General features: G+C 50.2%; 1 protein-coding gene across 3 annotated transcripts in view; it reads right to left on the reverse strand.

The window, feature by feature from the left end:
• The window catches only part of CCDC180 (coiled-coil domain containing 180), a 67728-nt gene extending 49473 nt beyond the window's left edge, over nt 1-18255 (reverse strand). For 2 of the 3 annotated variants that reach the window (XM_041764583.1, XM_041764582.1), the window contains exons 1-13: nt 18047-18251; nt 17702-17798; nt 16256-16446; nt 13213-13301; nt 12112-12224; nt 11155-11283; nt 10946-11056; nt 10730-10825; nt 8224-8387; nt 7053-7172; nt 3080-3159; nt 1212-1300; nt 661-768 (exon numbers count right to left, since the gene is read on the reverse strand). In XM_041764583.1, the coding sequence (XP_041620517.1) occupies nt 661-768; nt 1212-1300; nt 3080-3159; nt 7053-7172; nt 8224-8387; nt 10730-10825; nt 10946-11056; nt 11155-11283; nt 12112-12224; nt 13213-13301; nt 16256-16446; nt 17702-17770 (1359 nt within the window). In that variant the 5' untranslated portion in view covers nt 17771-17798; nt 18047-18251. Of the gene's footprint in view, nt 1-660; nt 769-1211; nt 1301-3079; nt 3160-7052; nt 7173-8223; nt 8388-10729; nt 10826-10945; nt 11057-11154; nt 11284-12111; nt 12225-13212; nt 13302-16255; nt 16447-17701; nt 17799-18046 lie in introns of all 3 variants that reach the window. The other variant, XM_041764585.1, reaches the window with a different exon arrangement.
• Nucleotides 18256-18759: the final 504 nt, after the last annotated feature.

The raw sequence follows: 18759 nt of genomic DNA on the forward strand, positions 1-18759 counted from the left end.
AAGAGGGCTCCTATTTCCTATGACTGAATCCCTATTGCCAACTGGAAAGCTGGCTCTTCATAGTAATAAAGCCTTGGTTTATGCACAAAATCTAATGTAAACCAACCTCCCCCAAATAAAAATGGTCTATAGTCATATACTTCCAATGCTGCTGAATAGGGATACCAAGCACTCTTCCTCTGTCGGGGCTAATACACTCTTGGGGTATATGCTGGCTGCAACTTATCCTCTGCCGTGTCTTACAAGGGGAAATGAGAATGGGCACAAGGATTGGCACCCAGGACCAAGGGCCACTGAGCTCCCCAGCGAGGTCCCAGGAGGCAGTGGGGGGAAGGGGAAGAAACTGCCAGGGGCACGGTGCTGGGAAGGCTCTCCTAGGGCAAAGGTTTCCCTCCCTCCTCTCCGTCCAGGCTTTGCTTCTGAGGCTTGACACCCTGAAAAAGCAGACTGAGAGGCATGTGGCTGCCCCTAAGGCCACAGTGCAAATGGGCAGCCCCTGGGCTTCTGGAGAACTTGTTCTTCTCATCTCCAGATGGAGCTGGTGATACCTGCCCTGTAGGACCTTGCAGGATTCAATGTGAGCGTGTGCAAGTGGGTGGCACAGCCCCTGGGGAGGCTGCATGGACCATAAAGGCTCTGCTCCCTGTGAATTCTGCTCACCTGGGAGTCTCGGTGGCAGAACCACAGGTCTACAGACTCAGGAGGGGTGGAGTAGCAGGAACTTGCTGGAGCCAGGAAGCAGGGAGGGGTCATGTTGACAAAATATCTCTGTGGACCCCCAGAAAACCAGGCTTTGTCATTGAAGTGGTCTGCCAGTAAACTCACTGTCTCACCCTGTGACAAAGGCGGACGGGGTGGACAGAAGTCTTGGATGTGACAGCAGTGGCACCACTACTTGCAAAAGTGAAGCCCTGGAAATAACCCCTGGGATGCAACCTCCCTGGAAGCAATAATGTCAGGTGCTCTAAGTGGTGCAGATGGTCAAGGTTGAAGTCTGACGTGCTCAGAGAGTGTATACCTTTATCAGGGAGGTCTTCCTGGAGGAGGTCATGCTGGGCTACCCCTTGAGTGACGATGGGTGGGCAGAGCTGAGGAGGAGGGGTCTAGGCACAGGGATGCCTGAGGCCAGTGAAGGCCTGGGGCCTATGAGGGAGGAAAGCAGGGGATCCAGGCTGGAGAGAGGCAGGGGCGGGGCCAGGAGGGGCGCCCACCTTGCACTTCTGCACATGCGCCAGGCACTCCTGCCAGGTCTTCTCGTACTGCAGGCGGATCCGCATCATGCAGTCTATGTGGTAGTTATCTCCGTGGGCAGAAAGAAAACATGTTAGCTGCTCTTCCAGGAGGAAGAGGGGAGATCAGAGTTTCCCCCTTCACAAGGGAGGCAGCTTCTCCCTTTAGCAGAGGTAACTGAGGTGAGATCAGTGGTTCCAGTTCAGATCAGGGGCTGGAATCGCCTTCCCCACAAAGTCCCCGACACCCCCAAGAGAAGGGCCTTGAGGGAGTTGTCTTTATCTGTTCTGAATCTATTCTAACCCTGATTCTTGACTCTGCTTCAAGGCCAATAAGATTCTTTTCAGATGGTTGTACCAAATCATAATACAATATCAAGGGTGTAAATTAATGAGGGTTCACAGATCACATCTGTGGCTAATTCCATAAGAAGCGGACGGGCTAGCAGAACACTCAGAAGCTGGCCGATCAATTTTCACCCCTCCTGTCTACTGATTCCCACTTTCTAATAAACTCAGTGTGACTCTTGGTGTCTAAGATAAGCAGCTGAAGTTTAACGTTCCTGGCAGTTCTAGAAACTAAAAGACAGCACAAAAATTCTGTGGTGGTCGTTTTTTGAGAAGGGCGAGGAGGATGACAGGGCAGATGGAAGCAGGGTAATGTAGGACACCAGGAAGGGCAGATATGCGGTGGAACCGACCAGGAGAAGCTCTAAAGCTGGTGTCTCCATCTGCAGGGCGACTTCCTAGGCCAGCACATCCCTATCCGTCCAGTCCGGTGAAGTCCCTGTGGGGTCCTGAGGCTCTTACCCTTGGTATTATAATTATAATACCTTTGTAATTCTAAACCTAAGAGCCCTGGGAGCAATGATACTTTTAACCAAAGTACCCAGGTCACAGGCAGGTGTGACTTCATTAGCTGTGTGACCATGGGCAGGATACCTCACCTCTCTATGCCTCTGAGTCCTTCTCCATCACAGGGGGACAATGACACTACTGACCTCACCAGGTTGCTGTAAGCCTCAAAAGACATGGAAATATCCTAAATCTTCCAGAACAAGGCTTGGCAAACATTTTCTGTTAAGGGTGAGATAGTAGATATTGCCAGCTTTGCCAGCCATGAAGTCTCTGTTGCAACTACCCATTTCTGAGGCTGTAGAGCAGAAGCAACCAGAGACTACATGTGAACAAACGAGCACAGCTATGTTCCAATGAAACTTGCAAACAAGCAGAGGCCCACGGGTGGGAGTTTGAGGACCCTTGATATAGAGCATTTTTAAACATTATGATTTATTATTGAGCACTCAAGTAGACTGCAGGAGGCAATCCTCACAACAACCCCACAAGGTAGGTACCTTTATTATTCCTCTGGAGATCCCCATTTTATAGAGGAGCAGTTTGAGGCCAAGAGTGGCCATAACTTCCCCAAAGTCACACAGCTGGGATGGTACAGAGCTGGGGGTCAAACCCACGTCTCTCTGACTACAAGACTTCATGCTTGGCATCTCATATGACCAGGATCTGGCCCGCAAGCTGTCCTCACAGGAGGTCATCAAAGCCATCCTTCTGGCTCCTTGCTATAGTCAAGATTCAGGGTCAGAGTGTGTGGCTGGCAGCCATGCCAGCTGGGCAGTGACCAGGAAGCTATGGGAGGGAGAGGGCTCTACCAGCAAGGTTTTAGAGACCCTATATGAACCCTCAGAGTTCACTCTTCCATCTACATTCCCTCCCTCCTCCAGGGGGGCCTGCCCCCACTCCTGAGTTAACGATGGACTCTAACATAAATGATTGGCTACTACTTGACCCGGATTCTGAAGAGACCCACGTGGTATCCCACAAACCTCACTCACCGAGGTTCTTATTTAAGAAGCTGAGAGCAGAATGCCATTCAGTCAGCTGAGTCCTGCTGTAATTGGGGGGCAGAAGGTCACTGGGGAAGGAAGATATGACAAGTAAGCCATGCTTGAATAAAACGTTCACTTACCGGAGTTGACAGCATCTTTCAGGCATGTAGCCCCAGAGTAGTAACTATGTAAACATCGAACAAACAATTGACTTGCTAGGGATTTCCTGGTGCCAAAAATATAACCCATAAAAGGTCTATCAATCTTAACAAGTCTGTTACTTAGAAAATAAAACCAGGGATACCTGGGTGACTCAGTCTGTTAAATCCCAGACTCTTGATTTCTCCTCAGGTCATAATTTCAGGGTCATGAGATGGAGTTGGTGTAGGGGCTCCTCCCTGGGCATGAAGACTGTTTAATATTCTCTTTCTCCCCCTCTCCCTCTTCCCTTCCCCTCCCCTACCTCACATGGGTACACTCTCTCTCTCAAAAAGAAAAAAAGAGAGAAAAGAAAGAAAGAAAGAAAGAAAGAAAGAAAGAAAGAAAGAAAGAAAGAAAGAGAAAAAGAATGGAATTTTCCCAATGGGAAAAAGCAAATGGTTCACATCACTTGACAAAGGAAACCTACTTGCCTTCTTCTAGGAACCCAATCTGAGATAACGATGCATACAAAGTTTATGCATTAAGACAGACGCCTAACAGTACTGTTTATAAGCACTCAAGAAATCACAAACTTCATATCCAACAAGAGTGTTCTAAATACAGTACAGTGAATTCTCTGAAGTCATTAAGAATAGTGTGGCAGATTGAAAAACCTGACAAAATCATTAGCTGCTGCCTCAGTCTATTTCTGGGGCGGGGCTGAGTTGGGTCACATGATTTGCTTAAGCCAATGAGACATTAGCAAGCATGACAGTGAATTGGAAAGGCTTGGGTACCCTCTTGCCCTCTCTTGTTGCAGGGAGTTTTGCCACCACCGCCAGAGAAGCTCCAGCTGTTCGAGCCCAGGCTCCAGACTTGGGAGTGAGGACATTCTAGACCACCCAGTCCCAGCCGATCAGCCCAGACTGGAGGAAACACCTGTGGGAAACAGCCCACAGAACAGTGAAAAACAAGAAATGCTTGTTGTTTTAAGCCACTAAATTTTGAGTAGTGTTTAATAGTATGGAAAGATGCATATAACTAGGAGGACCACATAACTTATTGTCCAAACTGGGATATTTTTGACAATGAAGGAAGGGATTCTATTAACGATTATACCAGGACAAGACGTGTAACCCACGGTGGTCTTGGGCACCCTACTTATGGTGGACCCGTAAAGAGCAAAAAACAACTGAAATAGTGTGCACAGCATATCCTCACATCCAAACTCTACAGTAAGTGCAGTATTGTGTCTTGGAATGAGTCTTGGAACAGAAAAAGGACGGTGGTAGAAAAACTGGTAAAATCTGAAAATGCCTGGTGTCTAGGTGATGGGAATGCATGTGAGTTCATTTCTGTTTTGTATGTAAGAGAACAATATTAGGGGAAACTAGTTAAGGGGCATACAGGAATCCTGTGTGCTATCTTTGTAAGTTTTCTGTAAATCTAACATTATTCCAAAATAAAAGTTGAATCTAAAAAATTATTTTTAAATGATATGCACATGATCATTGGGTCCAAGGAAATCCATGGGAACTTTCCCAGGACTTTGGAAAACTCTCTCTTGGGAGCCATGGGAATCTTATCAAGACACTCCAGCCCTGTGACACCACTGCCCACAAGCTGCAGAGCACCTGCATGAGCAGAGAAGCAAGGTCTGGACTATGGGGTTTCAGGAGTAAGGCCTGGAACTATGGGTCAGGATGGGGTATGGAATCCCGTAGGAGGCAGTTCCTGGGACAGCTCCTTGGGCTTGATTAAAAGGCTCCCTAGCTCCTTGACAGGGTAAGAAGACATAGGTGGCTGTCTGAACAGTGGGCTTTGAGGGTGCTGTCAAGACCTCCTTGTACAAACAAACCACAAACCCAAACCTTCGCTCTTGATGTTGACTGGAATTCTATGCTCAAGGCTTTGCAACTTTACTTTTAAGTTCTACATTTGAGCTTGTGTTTGCAGTACACACTTCCAGACACAGACTGTGTCCTAGCTTTACTCCTTTCTATAGTCCCACTGAGAAGGAGCTGCTGGGTCCTGTACATGCATACTCTTGCCTCTGACTTCACAGAGTTGCCCTCAACTTCCTCAGGTCAGATCAAGTCACCCACCAGCTCCATGCTCTGCATGCAGACACTGCCATTACATGGTGTTTCCCAGCAGTGGCCAGGAACACCAGGAAATGCATTTTCCTGCATGTCTTTGGCCCTGTCCCTCCCTTCTCTCAGGCAGGTAGCCAGCCAGCCCTCTGTTCACAGCCTGTGTGAGGGATGTGGCAGGGTAGAAAAGACAGCAGCCTAGATATCTTTCTGGATTTGGTTCTCAAAATCTAATTTTTCAGGAGAGTCTAGAGCACTGGGGAGGGGAAGCCTTGGTGGAAGTAGGCCAGGAGTCCTGGGAGGGGGACTGGGGGAGCAGCTAAGGACTGAGGACCAGGACTCTCTCCTCACCCAAAGGAAGGGGGCTGGGAGCAGGGGCAGACTCAGAGGACAGAAGTTGCCTGGCAGTGGGAGCCTGGGTCCTCCTTCCTGGTGGAAGGCCGTGGGGGCCAGCTCTAAGACCCAGGTATCTGGGGGCAACAGGTGCCTGGGTGTGGGGACACAAGGGTGCAGAGTAGCCTCCTCAAGAATCCTGCATCCAGCTGTCTTGATGCTGTGATGGTTGCCCCAGGGCATGTGGGTGGATCAAATACAGAGGAACAGACCCCTTCCCCAGGTCTGTGATGGGTGGGGATTCGCGGCTTCACCTGGATGGATACAACCCCAAGAAAGACTGAGTTTGGCCCAGCTTAATAAACAGGGACTCTGGGATACTGGGGTGGCTCAGCGGTTGAGCATCTGCCTTCGGCTCAGGTCATGATCCCAGGGTCCCAGGATCGAGTCCCATATCGGGCTTCCTTCATGGAGCCTGTTTTTCCCCCTGCCTATGTCTCTGCCTCTCTCTGTGTCTCTCATGGGTAAATAAATAAAATTTTTAAAAAACAAATAAATAAACAGGGACTCAGTCAGAAAAAGTGGAGTTACAGAAAACAAGAAAAACACTTTACCTTATGCTGAGGTTTTTATCCAGCACCTTGTGAGTTTTACACCTGCTTAAAAATGTGCCTGCCCTGGAGGAGACTGTGTGGGGTTCTAATTGTCACTGATATCCTAGGAGAACTTAGGCGCTATGGTGGGGGGACCAGAGGGTAACCCAGGGTTACCAGGGTTATGAGTGGGTGGGAGCAAGTTTCCCAGGAAGGGGAGGAGCATCTCCCAGCACGTGAAGCGTCTCTACTTGCAGGTCTGTGCAGGTTCCATCCTGCTGTTGAGAGTGGATGCTACAGGATTCCCAAGGCTTCCTGGGTCTAGGACATTCACTGTGCCCCTCACCAAACAGCTTATTAAGGAATCAGAGCTAGGTGAGCCCAGGTCTGAGGGGCACATCCAGGGTTCCTGTCTAATGGCAGCAGCCTCCTCGCTGACTTCCAGGCTCCAGACTCAGACCCTCCAACTTACCCTCCAAACTGCAAGGCTGATGGAGCCACTCTGCTCCCTACCAACCCTTAGGAAAAAGTCCAACCCCTTAACCTCTCCCCCTCAACCCCCACTCTCCCCGCCCCCTTTGCCACTGCCTCCTCCCACATTTTTTGGCCCAGTCACACTAGACTTCCCCAGCAAATGTGTCATGTTCTTTGTTGCCATTAGGGCTGAAACACCCCAGAAAGTGGGCCCAGGCAGCCAGCACAGGACTAGGGAACAAGGAGATGGCCTGGCCTGGAGGATGCCTTAGGAGAATGGTCAATGCTGAGGACTGTGCCTGCCTCCTCCATAGCATCCCTTGCTACAGCCTCTTCCCAGTGTACCAGATGGTGCAGAGGTGCTCCAGTCGCTTTTCCTGCAGGACTTTCTGGTTCTTCAGCATGCTCTCCATCTCCTTCTTCACAGCCGGAGGAGCCTGGATCCTCTCACTGGCCATGAACTCACTGGGCATCCAGACACACGTTGGCACCATGGAGAGGAGAGGAGGGGCAGGAGAGGTGGGAGAGTAGGGATGAGACGCATGGTGAGGACATCCGGAACCTAAGTACCCTTATACCACTCCTGCTGCTTCCTCCCCGTTGGGGGCCTCTGGGACAATGATGAAAGGAGGGAGTGAGGGAAGTGGGAGAAAAGAATCACAGAAACCCTCACACTGGCCCATCATCACGTCTGCCTTGCATAAGGAATAAAAGGCTCTAAAACGTTCAAGTACTTGATCAAGTTCACAGGGAAAATACAGGTGAAGCCAGGCCTCAATACATCCATGAGGATGTACCTTTTCTTTCATCCAGGCCTTTTCTTTCATCCTCAGTGTCAGACTCTGAGGTTCTCCATCTGGAAATTCAGGTGTGCAGATGGGCCTCCCCTCCCCAGACCCACAGTGCAGATGGACAGACATTCTTTGGCATCCATCCTCCGTGGATACCATGGCCCAACGAGCAAAGAAAGCCTTGCTTGTTGGCCGGATTAACAAAAATGTAACCTGGTGGAGGAAGCATGGAGATAGGCCTTCTCCCTCCCTCCCAGAGGTGAAACTACCAGAGGTCAGGAAGTACTAAAGCCCAAGGGAGCACCATTCTCAGCTCAGTACTACAGGGTTACATGTAACAGTAGAGTGGAAATTGGGCAGATAACAGGCAGATGTTTTCAAACAATTGGTACTATGCTCAGAAAATGCTTATGTGATATGTTTATGAAGAAAATAAGATATAGAGCGACATATGCAGTTTGGCTCTAAAGAAGGTTGGGAGGAAATATACCAAAATATCAGCTGTGCTTCTCCCTGTGGTGAGAGATTAGTAGTGATTTTTAATTTCTTCTTTACATCGTTATCTACTGTACCTTTAAAAAAAGAAAAGAGCACATGGCTTTACCCCCCAAAAGAACAGCAGCATTTTGGAGTATGGAAAATAGGAGGGCAGGGCCACCTGCTTGCTGTGCCAGCCTTCCAGGTGGGCCAGGGAAGAGCTGTGGGCAGTGCAGGCAGTCACAGACCTGAAACTCTGCACCAGCACCTGCTTCTTGAGAGCCTTCCAGGCGTCCACCAGGCTCTGCCAGCGATGGTGGCTCTTGAGCTCCTGCTGCAGCGTGGCCTCCATCAGGTTGATGAACAGCTGGGCGATGGCCCTCCGGTTGGCCAGTAGGGCTTGGTTTATAACCTGTGGTACAGGTGGGCAGGCTCTACACGAGGCAGAGGCTTTCCAAAGTGAGAACTGGGCTGGGTTGGAGAGGGATGGCGGGGGGCTGCGGTGGGGGGGGGCCAGGTGAGGTGCAGGCTGAGGGCCTGGGGCCTAGTGGGGCTGAGTAGGGCTGTGGCGGCATCTAAGGGACACTAAGGGGTCACTGGACACTCGATGAAGTTGCCAGGGGCTGAGCAGCCCTGGTCAGTGACAGGGGTCTTTCTTGAAGGCTTACCTATGAATCCTGACTTACCTATGTACCTTCAACCCAGTCCCAAGACCATATCAGATTGTTAAAGAAGCTGGTTTTAGTTCACTGGAGATAAGCACTCTATGGGCTCTTAGTGTTTAAATGTTTGGGTTGGGTTTTTTGGGGTTTTTTTTATGAATTTGTTCCAAAAGCAGAATGCTCATGCCATCAGGGACCAGTCACATTTGGTTGTGAGGAGAATGAAGAACCCAATTGCCAAATGAGGCCAGAGCTAGAACGTTCTTCCACAGTCCTCCCAGTGATCCTCCCCTGGGCATCCTTGGCAAGGCAGTGGGGACAATTCTTCATTTTTGTGGCACTGTTCTGCCACTGAGTAGCCTTCCCCCTTTCTGAGAGCAGTCTCTCCCATGGCCCCCAGGAGTGCAACAGCCAAATGTCCCCATAACTGCCCCAAGCCCTCAAGGGACCACCTTGAGCAAGGGTGAGAACCTGCCAAGCTCAACAGGTAGAAATCCCAGTAACAATTTTCACTGGAATCTGAGGTTTGTTGCCAGCTATACTTCCTAGCTGGGGGGCACTGGCAGGTTTTTTCTAAGCCTCCAATTCTGCTGCCATCATGTGAGGCTATTGCTATTGGCATCACAGGGATTTTGTGAAATTAAATGAGATAGATGCACGTAGAGTAAGTAGCCAGTGCTAGTTGTTATAATGAGTAAAATAAGCATGTGGAAGTCAAGCAATGAAACATCCCTGGGATGCTGCTAACTCTGACTCCCCTAATAGATCCATTGGATGAAAGTTAGGCATTCTTGCTTGTCTCACATGACCACGGCCACTGCTAAGCTCTCTTTTACCACCTCCTTCCCCCAACAGGTATTGGTCTTTAAGGATCATTCCTCCCATTTTATGGATAGGGAGTTCAAGGTACAAGAACGGACTTATTTCAGGAGCTTGTGTATCTGGGTAGTGGAGCAGGGGGTCTGTGTCAGCTCCCTGTCTGTGCTTTGTCCAGGACTCTGAGGTGCAGACCTGACCCAGAGCCCCTCTGGGATTCTGAGCACTGTGCTCCTTTCACCCTGTGACTGCCAGGAGGCCCGTGATCTGGCAAGCCCTGCTTACTGCAGGGGACCTGGAAGCCCATGCAAGCAAAATGTGCTCCTGAGTAGCCAGAGGAAGCAACAACATGGATGGGCATAGAGGGTGAAATGCTAAGTAAGTCAGACAGAGAAAGGCAAATATCATATGATTTGACTCATGTCGAATTTAAGAAACAAAACAAATGAATAAAGAAAAAAAGACGCCTAAAAACCTCCCAGATTCTTAATATAGAGAACCGGTGGCCACCAGAGGGGAGGTGGGCAGGGGGTGGGTGAAACAGCCCAAGGGGATTAACAGCACGTTAGTCACGATGAGCACTGAGTGATGTACAGGATCGCGGGATCACGGTACTGAACGCCTGGGACTGACATCACACCGTGTGCTAACTACACTTGAAGAAAACACGTACATACGTACATAGGTGTCCTTTCACATGGTGGAGGAGTCAGGCTTAACTCTGACTTTGGAGGCATTTTGGACAACCTCAAATTTCTTGTTTTCTACACCCAAAGAAAGCAGCTGGGCAAGGGTGGGGTGTGAACAGGGAAGCAGCAGGGACAGAGCCAGGAGGTAGACATGGTTTAACAGTAGACACTGACAGCCCACAGGAAGGCAGATGAGAACCACTAGAAAAATAAACAGAGCAGGCTGGGGTCGCCGATGAGGGCACAAACCACCCGGAGGGCAGGACAGCTCCATCATCCAGCACCTAATGCACTGCACCCAGGTAAGCTGAGACGGGGCCCAATAGTGCTTGTAAAATCATCAGTGCTCAAACCAGTGACACTGGGCTAGGTAACTGGGATTGAGACAGCAGGGATGTTTGCCATGTACTTTAGAAAGATTTCTATTGGAAGTACTTAACTCTGGTTCTGAACCCAAGTGACCAGCTTGAGTTACTTGGAAATGTGACCCATGAGAAAACCATCATTCCCAAGACATAGGGCTCTGGGGCATCCTCAGGCCCTGCTCCACCTGTGGGCTGATCCCATAGTACATGCAAACCACTCACCATCGCTTCCTTATTTATCAGTCCGTACACATCGGGCTGCACGAGGTAGGATGTTTTCTCTATGATTTCCATGTATTTCTTCAACACGCTTTTGAGCTAGAAACAAGGTGCCATTGTTAGCGACTCTCTTTTCCTGGAGACCTACAAGGATACAGACGAGGCCTCACACATCCCACAGGTGAAAACCACCACAAGCCCACCTGCAGGCCAACTCACTTTATCTGCCCGGGAGAACTCGGCCTTGTGGAGGGCCTCATCCAGCTTCTTGATCCCCTGCTTCTGGAACTGGAACTTCTCTGCCACCTGCTCCCACAGCTCCAACAGGGTCTATGCCAAGAAGCATAGGGTCAGGCTAGGAGGACAGATGGCAGGGAAGGAAAGAGCAGGACCTGGGTGGGACGGGCCTGGCCACAGGGAACCCCTACTTGGATGGTGTAGTCTTCGAGGTTGGTGTTGCTTTCCACCTTTTTGAAGAGTTGGTCCATGTCTTCATTAGACTTGGCCAGCTTTTTTAAAAGAAGTATTCCTGGCTCCAAGATGAAGGGTTCCATTTCCTAAAACAGGCCAGTAGGGCAATGGCCATGGTATTGACACCATCAGGATGGGTTGGGGGGGGGAGTGTCCCTTCCCCACCACCCCCTACCCTGTGATGGGGAAGTGTCAGGTGTGGTCCTGCCTCAAACTGATAATCATTACCTAGGCCTGAGGAGGTACGGTGTACTAATTAGTTCACAGCCTGAGCACAAGGTCAGGCACCATTTATTCAGTGCTGGGTGCTCTGCTCCTGGCTGAGCCCTTGTCCTCAGACCTACTTGGTCCTCATCACAGCCCATGAAGTAGGTGCTGACATCAGGCCGGGCCCATGGTTGAGGCTTAACAAATATTCATTAAAGAAGTGGCCAGTGATAGAATTCCAAGTTTACTTCCAATGAGGAAACTGGGGCTCAGTTATGTTGCACAACCAAAGCCACAGAGTCATGGGAAAAAGTAGAGCTCATGTACACCTGGGACAGATGAGTGAAATCACGACTGGCTGGGAGTGGGAAGACGAGTACCCCCCAGCAGGACTGAGCAGGGAGCTCAAGGGCTGGGCTCTGGCATCAGCCCTGGAGCCCAGTTCCCTACCTGGCCCCTTATGTGCCAAGTCATGCAAGACCTTCTGGGTCTCACCTGTAAAGTAGGAGTAAAAAGTACCTGACTCAGAGAGCTGTGCTCATAACAAGCACTAATGATGAGCCACTCAAACATGGCTACTCTGATTCTGTCTACACCACTGTGAGCCACTCAGGACCTCTGAGCTGGAGGAGAGGGGTTAGGAGGGTGGGTGCAGTGACAAGCCCACGTTGGGAATGGCCCAAAGGGGAGAGAGGGAGGACTCTCACCATCCCAATCTGAGCAATCTCCTCCTTAAAGCTCCTCAGAGCATTCTCGTAGCCTTGCCTCTTAGAGTCTACACCGGTGGTCCCCAGGGAGGTGGCGCAGATCCTCTCAGGAACTGGGGGAGAACAACAGAGATGAGGAGGCTGCCCTCAGAGTTTCAAGGCAAGAAGAGAGTTCCCAGGAAAAGTCAGCAAGGCAGAAAATGCCTTGGTTCAGGAGAATGACCCCAAAACCAGGCCACAGTGTCAGAGGCTTAAGGAAAAAGGAGAAAAGACAAAGGTGATCCCTAAGCGTTATAAGAAACGAAGTCTCGCTTCAACAGTTAAATGCCAGAAAAAATTTCCAAATGGTACGTATAGGATGGGACCATTTATGTTAAAAAAAAAAGTTTTATGGAAGCAAATACATATACAGATAAGAATAACCAACACTTAGCACTTACCAAGTACCAGGCATTGTTCTAACTCAACTAGCACTCCTGAAGAGGCCAAGAGGCAAGTTCTATTTTATCAGCCTCATTTTACAAGTTAGGACACTCAGACATGGGGGATAAAGAACAAACACAGTCAGTGGCTGAGCAGGGGTTTGGATGTGTGCTCTAGGGTATGCATTCCTGCCCTGTGCTCTGCTGTCCCCTGAATCTATGTGGGAACCTCAACACCATATGCCCCATGTGGTTTCACAGCGGGTGACACTCTTGGGAGGAGAAGCAGTGCTATGTGAAGGGAGAATCTTTACTTTCTGCTTATTTCCTTCTTTTGTTTTTCCACAATAAGCATGTACTAGGGGGTGCCTGTTATAAGTTCAAACCCCACGCTGCGTGTAGAAATTACTTATAGTGAGCATGTATTATTTTTTTAATCAGTAAGAAAAAGAGCCTTCCTCCATAGTATGAAGACAATGTAGACTGAGATCCTCTTGTGACATTGCAGTAAAGCAAGCAACATCCATTACTGATTTTCATCAGTAAATGCTGAGTGTGCAGAGCCCCTTGCTCCCTCCCCAGCTCCCTGCATTGAGGAGAAGGCCCAGGAGAAGAGGCTCGGGCAAGGAGGCGGAGGGGAGAAAGCCAGGCCTGCTCTCAAGGTTGAACAGAGGCTCACCGATGGTGTCCATGAGGCCCCGGACCTCTCGGGCAGCAGCAGTGCTCTCACTTTCTTGATATTTTTTCTTCTTGATCATTTCCTTTTCCCTGAAGTACAAGCAGAGAAGACAGTAAACCCCCAGCTGCCTCCCCCATACCAGGGCACCTCTGGCACAGAAGGGAATCTTCAGAGGGATCCTGGGTATTGGCGATAACCCAGGCCTACCCTGTCCCAGACAGCCCTGAGGCTGTACCCATCTCCCAACAGACACTGCCCGGGCATCTACTGCCAGCAGGCTCCACGGTCCCTAGACAGGTAACCAAAGTCTGCTTCTGCTCTGGCCGCAAACCAAGTGTGGGTAGTAAGCAAGAGCCCTTTCTCCATGGGGAAACTGAGGCCCAGAAGGGGCGTGGCCAGCCTGGGAAAGCCAGGCCAGTGCTAAGCATTTAGCATTTGCTCCTTCAGCAACCCATCCTACTATGAGGCATTTGGGGTAACCCCATTGTGCAGGATGGGGGAGGGGGCTTAGAGAAGTCATGGTACAAAGCACAGCTGAGACTCCTAGACCCATATGTGAGAGGCCAAGGTCCATGGTCCATGGGGTTTCAGCATGGGAGAAGAAAGCTAAGACCCAGGGTGGTCAAGTATCTCAGCAGGGAGGACCAGGGTGGGTGAGCATGACCTTAGCTTTGGAATAACACTGTCTACAGGACAAACAGCACAGAAACACAACAGGTCTCAATGACACCTGTCATGCCTCAGGGCCCCCACATGTGCAGTGCTTTCTACTCATTTCTCACGCAGTCCTCACTGCAGCCTTATTAGCGAGGAAGATCACAGGGCCTGGGCTGACCCTCCAGAGGTGGGTCTTTCTACCTTGTCAGTTAGGTGACCATGGGAGCCCCAGGTACTCTGACTACAGGAATGCTGATGGCTCTGGCTTCTCGGCCACTTGACCCAAGAACTTGACACTGGTGCTGTTCTACCCCTACCTTGGGCTCCTCTTCCACTCACCCAGAGGCCCTGTCCTGGGTGAAGGAACAAACTGGTTGGCTTTGGCTGGCTGAATTTTCAAGAAGGGGACAAGGCCCTTCAGAGAGATGCCAAGGCTGAGTCAGTGACCCTAGTCATCTGAGGGCAGCATAGTCTGGCAGGTTACAAACACATCTTTCTTCCTGCCACAGGCCACAGGGAGTTGTCCTCTGGATCTGGGTCCAGGGCAGAGCTGTCTTTGTCTGTTCCAGAAAACAAGCACAGCACAGTGCCAGCACCTTCCATGAGAAGTGCCTTTCTTAAAATACTGTCCTGTGGGGCAAAAAGCTCCTGACTGATGCTCTATCCGGTTATGGGATAACGGGTGGTCCTAGGCTAAACCCTGGGGAAGCGGGGATTGGTGGGAGGCACAGGTAACTCTCAAGTCAACTGAGAGGGGGCTTAGACCCTTGTGGGAGTCAGAGTTACAGCCAGGCTACAGGACAGTCCTCCTGGGAAGTAGGGGTACGTCGGCTGGCACCCACCTCTGTGCCTCTGGATCCCTGCACTGGGCATCAGGTACAGGGCCTAGAGAACACTGACTTCTAGTCTGGGCTTCGGTGACAGTGGGTTTGCCCATCTGGAGGTAGCTAAGGGTGCTGAGGGTCATAAACCTCAGGAGAGGGACATGTGAGTGGCTCAGTGGTTGAGCACCTGCCTTAGGCTCAGGTCGTGATCCTGGAGTCCTGGAATCAAGCCCTGAATCTGGCTCCCCATAGAGAGCCTGCTTCTCCCTCTGCCTGTGTATCTGCCTCTCTCTGTGTGTCTCTCACGAATAAGTAAATAAAATCTTGAGAAGAGAAGAGAAGAGAAGAGAAGAGAAGAGAAGAGAAGAGAAGAGAAGAGAAGAGAAGAGAAGAGAAGAGAAGAGAAGAGAAGAGAAACCTCAGGGGAGATTTCCCTGGGAAAAGTCAAAGGTAGGTCAGGGCAAAGACCTTTACCCAGCATTGGCTCAATCTCTGCCCCAAAGTAGGTGAGAGAGAAAACAAAGGCAGGGTGAGAAAGACTGACTTCCCCTTCAGAGCCCCAGACCAGGGAAGGGTCTATTGGCTTGTGCAGAGCTTGGAGAGCCAAGGGAAGCTCAGCCCCAGTGCCCCGGTGAGGTAGATGCAGATTCTCTTTTTCCTCTTCTTTCCTTTTTCCCTGCTTGAGGAGTCTGAGCTCAGGAATCTCAAGTTAACTTCTAAATGTGGAGGTTCAGGAGGAACTCCCAGTCTCCAGCCCCAATACCATAGCCGCCCATCTCAAGGAATGGCGCCTCAGTTGTCCACGCAAGTGCTCAAGCCACAGACCTTGGACTCTCAGGAGCCCACTCCTCCCATCCAATCCACCACCTAGTCTGGTGGGTTCTGCCTCCAAAATATATGTGAAGTGCCCTACTCTCTGTCTTGCAGCCCCACCAGGCTTATAGTGACAGCAGCAGCCTCCTCTCTGGCCTCCCTGCCAGGACCTTGCAGCTCCCCACATTCTGCACACGGCAGCCAGAGGCCTCAGATAGGTAAATCAGTGCTCACTTCAGTAGTCCAAAATCCCGACTGTGGTCAGCAAGCCTCTCCTAGCCTCATCTCCCACCCTTCTCCCCAGGCCCACTGACTTCTTCAGCCTTCTGGATGGGACTGAGCTCTTCCTGCCTCAGAGCCTTGCCCCATGCTTCCCTTCCCTCATCCTCTGGTCTCAGGGGCTTTCCTGACTTCTGGGCCCCCATTCATCCTCTGGGTCAGAGTCTTCCCACCGTTGGGGGGACTTGTTTATTTATTTACTATCAAGGCCTCAAGTTCCAGGAGAGTGGGATCCCATACCCAGCACCCAGCCCTGGCACTCAATCAGTAATTACTGAGGAGGAAGGAAGAGGAATGGAGGGAGAAGCCTAGAGTTCTGCAAAGGAGGTGCTGTTACTTCTCTCTTTCTGAAGAGGTACCTGGGACTTCATTCCTACCTGGCCCTCATCTTGCATGAGATCTTTCTGAGTCTTTGAAGACTCTGACACACCTCCAGTGTGTGGAGGTGCAGTGTGGACCACAGGACCTACCTGTAGAGAACAGGGTTTTCTGTGATCCAGTCATTGGGTAGGCTGTGTGCCCACTTCTGCTGCCGAGCAGACAACATCTCCCCTTCAGGGATATCCATCCTCTTCATCAAGGGCTTCTTGCCATTTTTGGGGGTCATGGACCGCTCCACAGCATGCTTCCTGGTGGCCGCCAGAGAGCGGACCAGCTGTGCCTATATCCACAAAAGATCCCAGTGGATTCCCCAAACATCCCAAAACATCCACTCTCCAGCACCCTGGCCTGACCAGGCAGTCTTATAAGGTCATGGGGGAACTTGCCAGAAGGAAGACACTTTGCAGGGAGGCCTTCAACCCCAGGGTATTTGCCATGCAGGCACCCCACCCCCAAATATTCAGCCATCTAGAAAGATATCTCTCAAGAAATTTTAATGAGGGCCAAGACGCTTATGCCAGCATCTTTCATAATCACAAGGAATTAGAAAAATGGGGCTGTCCAATTTTAGGGGACTGGTTGAGTAAACTTGCCATGTCCTTTCAATGGAATGTTAGGTATTTATTAAGAACAAAGGCTTTTTTTTATGACATGGGGAAATGCTTTTGATATACCACAAAACATATCAATTAAAAGCATAAATTAAAAATTATAACCAAAATTATACAGTATGATTTCAAAACTTTAAACTCTTAGAAAAATGACCCACAGAAAGTGTGCTAAATGTGAAGAATGGTGTGTTGCTTCCAGGCAGCAGGATCATGTGAGTAATTTGTTTCTGTGCTCTCCTTATGCTTGTACAATTTCCAAGTCTTCTACAGAAAGCATTATTTAGGGCTTAAAGTAGGAATGAAAACTCCCTTTTAAATAAGCAGTTACAGAACTTCAAAGGAAGGGTTCAAGTTTGTGTGTTTCTTTTAAGATATCTTGTCCGTGCAGTTTTTTATAGGCTTTTTATAGACAACAAGGCAATCCCAGCAACCTATACGGTTGTCAAGAGGGTGTTACTTGAATACATTATGGTAAGTCCTAGATTAACAATAAGGCAACCTCTCAGCATCCTGAAATACATGACTGCCTCTTGGCATGGGGAAGGTCTGTGTGATACTGTTAATAGGGGAAAAGCAGGTTTCAAACACTGGCATTGAATCAAACCCATTTTTAAATAGAAAAAAAAAAAAAACTAGGAATGCTTTTGTGCATAGAAAAAGGTTCCAAGATATCCAGTGGTTAATTCTGGCTATTTCTGAATAATTTAAGCTTAAATTTAATCTAATTTAATTACAATTTTAATGTAAATTCTTTGCTTTTCAAGAATAGAGATTCTGATTTTGTATTCCTATGTTTTAAGAACCAATAAGAATTATTTTTAAAATGAAAGCAATTTCAAAGCCTTATTTCATTGGATTCCCAGGTGACAAAAGCCTTCAGCAGGAGGAAAGTTTGGGGAGCAGAGGGAAGAGGGTCAGACCTACCTCAGCCTCGAAGATCTGCTGGTAGAGTTTCCCGCTGGGAACCTGGGTCACCTTCCCCACTGAGGACATGTTGACCTTGGCTGCTGGCTGGACACCCCTGTTGGGAATTCATTGTCCAGGAATCCTGTCTGGGGTTTGATCTCTATTCTGACCCACAGAGGTTGAAAAACTGACACCCCAACCCCAGGACAAGTCCTCTGCCTAGGACCAGACCCATCTAGGCAACCCGGCTGGGGCATGACCCACCGCACTGTCTGAGAGAAAGCATGGGGTTCCGCTCAGGCATCGGGGTTTTCATTTTAAACAAAAAGAGGGGAGGGGCAAAGAAGCCAAAAGGAAACAAACCTCAGGCAAGAGCAGAATTCAGAGAAGCCAGGCTCTTCCCGCTGCGCAGGGTGCAAATCCCAGAGGGACTTTGGGGGCAGAGATTAATGACAAATTATTGTTTTGTGCTTCACCGTCCCAAGCTTTCCTGGGAAAAGTCAGCATGCCCGAGGTGTCAGCTTGGATTTCAGCCTGGCCTTGAACTCCCAACCTGGAGCTCAACGTGGTTACAAGGACCCTTGCCGGGCCCCCTCCGCCACTCCCCGCCAAGAGTGGACACAGAGAGGGGGCACCGGAGGGAGGGCGCAGCCTGACTCTGGCCATGCTAATTAGGCACCTACTGTATGCTGAGAAGACCCAGCAGGCCCCTCTGCGCCACCAGCCCCGCCAGCCTACGGAGGAGCCTGGGGGTGGGGGACGGTCCCCGGCCTGGCCCTCTGAGCCCGGCCAAGGGGGAGGCCCTGAGCCCCGGCGCCCGGCATCCCACCTGCAAGAAGGCACCACGCCGGTCAGCCAGGCCCGGTCCAGCCTCAACTGCAGCTGGACGCACTTGGTCTCCAAGGCAACGCAGAGGGGGGAGCCCCGCCGGCCCCGCCCTCACTTCCTTTCCCAGGTGGGCGGGGATTGCCCGCGGCCCAGGGAGCCGAGCCCTGAAACTGTTAGAAACCCGAGGGATCCCTGGGTGGCGCAGCGGTTTGGCGCCTGCTTTTGGCCCAGGGCGCGATCCTGGAGAC

The sequence above is a fragment of the Vulpes lagopus genome, chromosome 7, assembly GCF_018345385.1.
Source record: "Vulpes lagopus strain Blue_001 chromosome 7, ASM1834538v1, whole genome shotgun sequence".
Classification (NCBI taxonomy): Eukaryota; Metazoa; Chordata; class Mammalia; order Carnivora; family Canidae; genus Vulpes; species Vulpes lagopus.